The 8,639-nt window shown below is 47.1% G+C and overlaps 2 protein-coding genes across 2 annotated transcripts in view; one reads left to right on the plus strand and one right to left on the minus strand.

Annotated features, from left to right (window-relative positions):
- Positions 1 to 4,376: 4,376 nt before the first annotated feature.
- Positions 4,377 to 5,402, minus strand: LOC102452680 (dehydrogenase/reductase SDR family member 1). Its single transcript, XM_006111184.3, has one exon. The coding sequence runs from the start codon at positions 5,400 to 5,402 to the stop codon at positions 4,410 to 4,412; it is 993 nt and encodes a 330-aa protein (XP_006111246.2). The 3' UTR covers positions 4,377 to 4,409.
- A 248-nt stretch (positions 5,403 to 5,650) lies between these two features.
- KPNA5 (karyopherin subunit alpha 5) overlaps positions 5,651 to 8,639 on the plus strand; it is a 116,409-nt gene continuing 113,420 nt past the window's right edge. The window contains exon 1 of the mRNA XM_075924032.1: positions 5,651 to 5,786. Coding sequence (XP_075780147.1) covers positions 5,651 to 5,786 — 136 coding nt within the window. The remainder of the gene's footprint in view (positions 5,787 to 8,639) is intronic.

An 8,639-nucleotide genomic window follows, 5' to 3' on the forward strand; every position in this document is an offset into this window, starting at 1 on the left:
TCCGCCTGCTTACACTATTCTCTTCTGCGAGTCACCAAATTAAGAATTCGCCTGCTCGCACTGATCCCCCCCTTTGTGGTTGCGAGGCACTGGACTCAAAGTCCACCTGGCTCGCAGGGGTTTCCGGCATCTGCCCCAGCCTGGCAGAACACCATGTCCCGGCGCTTGGAGACAGCCTGGCGGAATGAAGAAATACTATGGACTGGGGTTAGCATCAGAGGTCAGTACTACATCCACAAATGAGAGAGAGAGACGACAAAGCTTTCCCACAGTTCTGTGTGCCGAGAGAGTGTAATGGCACCACATCAGCTTTCAGCGTCCGAATACAGAGGGTCCAGCGCATGGCTGCCTCACTAGAGACACTGGTGTGCCCTTTTGGAACTGTGACATATAAGACAGGCCTAATAGACAAAGACAGACACAGACTGACAAAATATTACCCGCTCCACAAAACTGAATTCCGTAGCACCCCTTACCCCACCAGCGGGCCATCACTCCAAATCCTAAGCCCTCACCAGGAGATTTACCTTCTATTGAGCGCTCTGAGAGGTTTGGAAGTGGAGTGCCAGGACATCCATATGGGCACATGGTATGTTAGGAATCTCGGTAGAACCTCCAAATTGTTGAAGCAAAAAAACGCTCCTCTCTGTTTAGGCAGCTAACAAACAGCTTTATTAATTAATAAAGCACAGCATGAGCCAAACGTGGTCCCAGCAGAGCTGGGCCCAGTAAGGCTGGCTAATACAATCAATCCTAGTATCTTTATACCCTTAGCCAAACAGTCTGACGTCAGGGCTTCCAATTACAGAAATCCTCAATTAAACTTGGAAAAACAAAGCCTTATCAACAAGATGGCAAACAGGTACGAGGGAGTACATCTCCTGTCCCAACCAGCCCAATTAACACATACCAATAGCCCATCCTGTAGGCCTTTTCTCATGGGGTGACAGAAAGTTCACTCTGGTCTACGTGCTTAAGAGAAAAGCTGAAATGGTTTCTATTATACAAGATGGCTTCTAGCTAAATAGAAAAATGGTTTCTACAGCTTCTGCACTAGGGTACCCCACAAAATCTAATAGCCCCAAGCTCCCTGAAGAGTTAATCCAGCCCTGATCAACATAGACCAGAAGATTTACTTCTTGGAGATGGGCATTTCTAGCTGGTGCTGTGTGCTTTGCCTCAAGGGTTCTAGACACTATTTAACCTTCTCCTCGTCAATGTTTAGAGACAGACCTACTTAGACTTAGGTGTCATTGGATTTCTTCCCCCATCACTGATAAGCAGGTCTAGGAGCTATACTTCACACCTGGTGTAGGCAAAGATGCCAGCTTTCTCCTTCCCCAGAAGTGCTCAATCTCTGCTTCCCATTCCAACGCCACCCCTTCTTTCAAGTCCTACCTCACCTCGCTCTTCCGGCCCATGCTCTCATTCTGCTCTAGACCCTTCCTGATTTCATCCCTATCCCAAAACCTGCACCCATCTCTACCTACTCTCACTCTGCTTCTGCCTGCCCTCTTATCCCAGCAAACACTATTCTGCTTCTCCTCCCCCAGTGTTTCCTGCATGCTGTGGACAGCTGACTTGAGGCAGGCAGGGAAACACTGGGAAGGAAGGGGAGGAGTTGATCAATCTGCAGGGCTGCCAGAAGGTGGGAAGCACTGCAGGGAGAGAAGGGCTGGCTGCCAGTGTGGGTGCTAAATGTAGGTACAGTAATGAAATGACAGCCAATGTAGAGGCTATATTGGCAATGAGATTCCCTGCCACACAGTAAAGTCACCAATAGCTTGAAATCACTAAAGACTTGGGCTAATAAAGACCTGGAACCTTACAACATGGGATCACAGACCTGCAACAAGCAAGCAATCCACAATCTAAAGCAGAAGAGAAGAAAAAACCCCAGCCAATTGCAGAGGTGCATGGCCTCTATATAGACACTGATAATCTCCTCCCTTTCTCAGTATGGGATGAACCCCTGAGAACACACCTCTGAATTCTGGGTCTTCATTATCTAAAGACAGCCCACTGCGAGGAGATTCAGCAGGAGAGAATGATGTGTTAAAGCCACTGGACCTCACCCCAAGATGGAAAAGTGAGGCAAAGGCTACTGTCCAATTCATTGGGGTTTGCTTATGGCCACATGCTTTTGAATATGGTTATGGTGTTTTCCAAGGCTAATGTTTGGTTCCCTTTTCCTTTTAACAGACATTCTCTTTTGCTATACACAGACTAGGGCTGATCTACAGAGCTAGTTCGACATAAGGTAGCTTACGTCAACCTAATTCTGGGTCTATTCTACAGCAGAGCTCCCGCAGATGTAAGTCACCCACTATGCTGACTTAACTGTCTACATGAGCATAGTGCCTAGACTGATGTAGTTAGGGAGATGCAATGTCTGTGTACAGAACCCCTACCCTCCCTCCTCCCCACCCAGCACTTCCTGCTGGTGGGCCCTGTGGTCAGCACCTCCCTGAACCTCTCACCTGCTGCAATCAGCTGTTCCATGGCATTCAGGACTGGGGAGAGGGGAGATGAACAAGGATATGGCATGCTCAGGGGAGGGGGTGGAACTGCATGGAAAGAGGTAGGGAGGGCTTTGGGGGAAGTAATGGAATGGGGGAGGAACCTAGGTCAGAGTCAGGGGTGGAGCATCCCTGGGCACTTTTCAAAGTTGGTGCCTGTGTGCACACCACCAACAGGAGGGTAGCTTGGATATCGACAGCTGATTTAATTACTGTGGTGGCTATAGGTTAACCTAACTTAGGTCAACTTAATTTTGTAGTGTAGCCAAGTCTTCAGTGTTTGCAAAAAGGGGAAATATTGTCTCTTGGACGCACCCTGGGCAGGTATTAGTTTTCCCAGATTATGTGGTGGGTGCTAATATTGGTTCTGGTTTGCATTGTTAAGAGGAACTCCCTGATAATGACTTAGCCCTTGCTGTTGTCAACTTCACAGAACAGAAGGATTATACATGCTAGGGATGTTCAAATGCTTTTGTTTTTGTCAATTTGTAACTGCTGAAATTTTCAGCAGTTACACATTTATATGGGGATAGGAGGAGGCAGGAGCCTGCCTCTGTGAGAGGCAGCAGTGCAGGGGTGGGCGGAGGAAGGGGCAAGTGGCTCCACAGCTGGCATCTCTGCCTCTGCTGATACAGGCAGGGACACGTTCACGTTCCTAATACATGCATCAACAGAATTGTTACAAAAGTCCCTATCAGTAACATTTGTGCAATCCCGCTGATAAAAGATTACACACGGGTATGGGAATTACTGCAAAATTTTGAAAAAAGTGAGTAGTCCTGTAGCACCTTAGAGTCTAACAAAAATATATACATAGTATCATGAGCTTTAGTGGGCAAAACCCTCTTCCTCAGATGAGTGAAGAAAAAAGGGGGAACCTCCCTATTTAAAACAGAAAATGAAGGGAGAGGCGGAGAAAAAATGCCCGTTAATTGTAGTGCTGGTGCTAATGAAGCTCTGTGTCCCATACTTCGCTTTTGATGTTATTCGGGTGTTGAATATAATGGGCCCATCTAGTTCATTTCTTTGTTCAAGCTATGAGAGATTTGCATAGGACGGCCAGTTCCGCTGTCTCTCTGTAGTTGGCTTCTGAAATTCTACAGAATTGTGAAGATAATTTCAAAGGCTCATTGAAACACACAGCCAACCCCTTCTTCCCCAAAGGGAGAGATTACACCCCCTTAAAATTCATCGCCAAATCAAACCCAATCTCCACACGCCTCTCAAAAATGAACAGGCTCTAAGAAAAGGCAGCTTTGAAGATTTCTGATGACTCGCTGAGAATCACAGTTGAAAGTTTCAACCCATAAGACTAGGGATGTAAGCGACTTGTCAACTACCGATAAGCAAATGCTCTCGACTAGTCACTCCTCCCTGAGGCAGCAAGAGGGGTGGAAGGAATAGGAACTGGTTCCCTCCCTCCCCCACCATCTCCATAGGGGGAAAGAGAGGAAGGGGGGGTAACGGAGACTGGGCATGAGCTGGGAATCAGTCCCAGATGCTGTGTCTTTGCATTTAAAAATCAGAAGCACAGCGGGGACCTGGCGTGAGCTGGGACAGCTGATTCCTGGCTTGTGCTGGGTCCCCCAGCTGCGCATTAGCCTTTTAAATTAATTAAGAGACAACACATTTAAAAGTCTAAAGCACAGCAGAGTGAGGGGACTCAGCCCCAACAAGGAATCAGCTGTCCCAGATTAATACATTTAAAAGGCAGAGCTGCAGCAGGATTAGCTCATGGGATAGAAGCTAACCCTGCTGGGGCTGCCCCACTTATTGACTAATTGATGGAAAATTAGTTGATTAAATTTAACATCCCTACATGACACATTTTCAGAAAACATCGAAAAAAACAGAAAATTCATCATCATGAGCACATTTTTTATTGTGAATTTATCCAACTTTTTTCTCAGGCTTAGGGGCTGGTTGCAGGGGTTGGTAGACAGAGAATTTGCTGGAGTAAAGCGCGAGAGCCCATTTGGGTATACTGATGCACTCTGGGATGAGGCGGAACAGGCAGGACAGCCCTGGCATCAGCATCACGAGCACATTGCGCACCGATACGTAGTTGTAAACAGGTCTCCCGTCCACGTCACGGAAGCGGTAGCGGCGGGCGAGATCTGGGGTGAGCAGCACCTTGCCGCTGTGGCTCATGAGGGCGGGATCGGAGGCCAGGCCCACCACACACTTGCCGCTGGCTTCGGGGCTCTCTGAAGTAACCATCATGGTCTGCAGCTGCCCGGCCCAAGGCCCCGAGCCCTCGGCCTCCTTCAGCACCGCCTCGGTGCGCACGAGGCCAGGCCAGAGCGAGACGCAGGCCACGCCGTGGGGGCGCAGCTCGACGGCGCAGTCGGCGGCCAGGCGGTCGCAGGCGGCCTTGCCCACGCCGTAGGGCACGTCGAACATGTAGCGCAGGCCGCCGGGCGAGGAGACGATGACGATGAGGCCCTGCCCGGCGGGCACCATGAGGCGGGCGGCGTAGCGGGCGCAGAGGTAGTGGCCCCGCAGGCCCGCGTTGTTGATGTCGTCCCAGAAGGTGGCGGGGCTCTCCCAGAAGGGCAGCCCGTGCTGGGCCGCGATGGCGCCCACCCCGGAGAAGGCGTTGCTCACCAGCACGTCCAGCCGCCCGCCCTCCGCCTGCCGCAGCTTCTCGAACAGCGCCGCCACCTCCTCCTCCCGCGTCGAGTCGCACACCACAGGCTCGCAGCGCCCGCCCCGCGCCGCCACCTCGGCCGCCGCCCGGCCCAGCGCCTCCCGCCGCCGGCCCGTGATGTACACGGTGGCGCCAGCCTCCGCCAGCTGCAGCGCGATGCCCTTCCCGATGCCCCGCGAGGCGCCGGTCACCAGGCACACCCGGCCCGCCAGCCGCCCGCCGCCGCCTGCCATGCCGCTCGGTTAGCGCCCGGCCCGGCCTCCCTCTCCTGCGTTGCAGCCGGGGACGGCGTGGAAAGTCCGCGCCCAGAAGAGCCTCCCCCAGCGAGACGCCGCCCTGCCCGGATTTCACAAGGGGAGCGGCCCCTGCGTTGGAGACACCCCTTGGCTCACGCCGGGCTCCGACTGCTGGAGACCCGGCGGGCTGGGGCCGGGATCACCTCGCAGGGCCAGAACTCGGCTACTTCCCTGTCGTTGTGTGCATGGGAGTGGGGCAGCGTCCAGCCCCCAGCGCACTTTGCATGAGCACGGCCCTTCCCAGACACGCAGCAAGTGCAGCGCCGGCCGTCACATCAAGATTAAAAGTGGCAGACCGTAAAACAGGCTCCGCAGACAGAGGTAGGAAACCCATCACTTAAGTGGAAGGGAGTGACATATTTGATTCATGCTTTTACTAGCAGTCTGGGTCTGACGGCTTTTTTTTCTGTTTCTGCAACATTAATTCATGGAATCAAGTTGTACTGTAGAGGAAATGGAAATAGCTCCCCCCTTTTCTACAGTGTGTAACCGTCACCATTTGGCACAGCTACCGCAACCACAACATTCTGGACCGAATACAAGAACTCTGTAATTGCCACTGCAGTCATGAATGACACCACTTCACTCATACACAATTGCTCCTATGCACCACTGTTAGCATATTGTGCTGTAGAATAGAAACGAATCCAAATTGGTTGAAGAGTAAATAAGGTGAGCCGCACAGTGGTGATACACTACTATAGTTACAACCTTGTGATAGTTGCTCCTCAAGGAGCAAGGAAATATAATCTTATCTACCCTCCCTCGCGCACATAGCATAATAAAGTGAGGAATCTGATCAAGCTAAGTAGCTAGCGTAAGATCCAACCATATATTCCTTCGAATATGAAATAGACAGCCAAGAAACCCATACATATTTATTTATAAAAATTAGCAGGACAAACTTATTTTTGGCAATATATAATTCAATGTTAAAAATATTAACATGTTATAAATAGTGAATGAAAAGCTAGCTGAAAGTATTTCAAAGTTTCACATCCACTGAGTTGCAGGGAAAAGTAATAAATAGGTCATCCTTTAAGGAATCCTTTCTGCTGTAAAGACTTGAGAAGCCTGGCAGCGAGCCTTAAAAAGAAAGTTACATACAGTAAGAGAACATAATACCACTTAAAAACATCAAGTAATTTCAAAACAGTATTATAAATTAGTTATTTTTTAAAGTATTGAATAAGTTTAATCTAGACTTAAGGTTACTATTTCTTTCAATTATAAATCTTGTTTGTAGTTGCTTATACCTTTACCAAAAACTTTAAACATTTATGCTGAAGTTTCTCCATGGTATGTGTCTACGTTAGGCTGAAGGTTTAATTTTCACATTAAAGAACACAATTAAGAAAGTAGTGATTTGGCCTGCACTTAAAAATTCAAAATCCTTTTGTTGAGAAACTCTTGCACCAAATCTTAATACTCAATTCCATAAAACAAACTGTTAAGATTTGGTGAAGTGTGGCACTTTGGAAATATTTCACTCCAAATTTGGTCAAGTTATAAGCCTCTGAAAAACGTGTTTGCATGTGCTCAGCATAAGGCTATTAGCGTTCTAAATCCATGGAGCATTGCACTTGTATCTATCATGCTTCAGCCCAGGGCTGCATGGACCAATTACAATTTTCCTAGCTTTAATTGTGCCTCCCCACTTTCGAGAACTGCTCTGTGGCTGGCAACAGAACTCCACTCTCTCCTAAACAATATTGCAAAGGATTGGCAGGATGGAGAAGAAAGCAACGTATTTAAAATGCAGAGGACCAGGAAATGGCAAGACCTAAAAGGTAAAGAGCAGCAGTGGAGAAAGTGAGAGAAAGGAATTGTAAAAGATAAATACCAGTATGTTCCTCTCCAGAATCAGGAGGTGAACCCAAGTCAGACTACATTTCTTTGCTGCCAGAGCCAATGCCAGTATAAAACATGCTGGTGATGTGTTGTGTCTCAGCCTTCACTGCTTTACAAATAAAACAATAACCTTCTGCTACAGTCTTAATCTTAGTTTAGACAAGATCTAATTAAATAAGGCTGGATAAAAATTAATGATTTTTAAATAGAAAAATTGGTTACATTTTATTATATATATATATATATATATATATATATATATATATATATATACACACACACACACACACACACACACACACACTCTCATTTAAAAAATAAGAAACAATTAAATCTCATCACAAATGAGACATGTACCCATACAGTCTCATAAAAATGAATTTATGGCCCTAATCTGTCTATCTTAATTTCCAGTTTTTGCTGCTTGAAAGTTCTGGGCTTTCAATTTCTGTTTCGTGGCAAATTAAAAAGTAACATGGAAAGACGTAAGCTGGATAGGATTATTTTTGTTCTGTCTTTACTTGTCGTGGACCTTACTCAAGCACAACAAAGGAGTTAAGACACTGTCTCAGACAGAGAGACAATATATAGGAAAGGATGCAGGCGGCAGTGGAGTGGACTGGAAAGAAAAAGGGAAGACACTATTTAGCACCTTTTTATATTTCCCCACACTTTTGACATGGAAAAAGTGTCATGGCTTCTAGACATAAGAGAGATCCTATATGGGACTATTTTGAAGAAATTCATTCCTTGGGTAAAAAAGGAAAAATGTGGCAAGTGTAAGCAGTGCAAGAAGATGGTGCAGGTTTTAGCTGCAAGAATGAAACATCATACGGAAAACTGCTTATTGGGAGAAAATGATGAGGATGAAGATGTGCAGGGCTCGACAGATCATGTAATCTACTTGCCTATGGCGAGTAGATTACAAGCCGGCATAGCTGGCGCCGCACGATCTGCGCATGCGCAGCTCACAGAACCATGCAGCTGGCGAGCAGGGCTCGCTGCCACTTGGCGAGCCCTGAAGATGTGGATATGGCTGAATAGATCAATTGTTTAGTAACTTTAATAATTTGCTGTGGAATGCAGCATTCTTCAAGACTGCCTCTATGCCTTTTAATATAAGTGTGATTTGATAAATAAATTTCCCAAGCTACTTACTATGTTGGATGTTGCTAGAAAAAAAACGTTTAGTTTAGCTAAACCTTATGGCTTATTAGTTAACTATGTTAAGACTCTATCGCCCAAAGTACACAATACAGAAAGCTGTAGTAAGAGAAATCTAGAGTAGCCACTGTCATTTTTTTATCTAACATTACATAATAC

The sequence above is a fragment of the Pelodiscus sinensis genome, chromosome 3, assembly GCF_049634645.1.
Source record: "Pelodiscus sinensis isolate JC-2024 chromosome 3, ASM4963464v1, whole genome shotgun sequence".
NCBI lineage: Eukaryota > Metazoa > Chordata > Testudines > Trionychidae > Pelodiscus > Pelodiscus sinensis.

What these genes read in the sequence shown, in the direction of transcription:
- LOC102452680 (XM_006111184.3), bottom strand. Translation starts at nt 5,402, where the DNA reads ATGGCAGGCGGCGGCGGGCGGCTGGCGGGCCGGGTGTGCCTGGTGACC.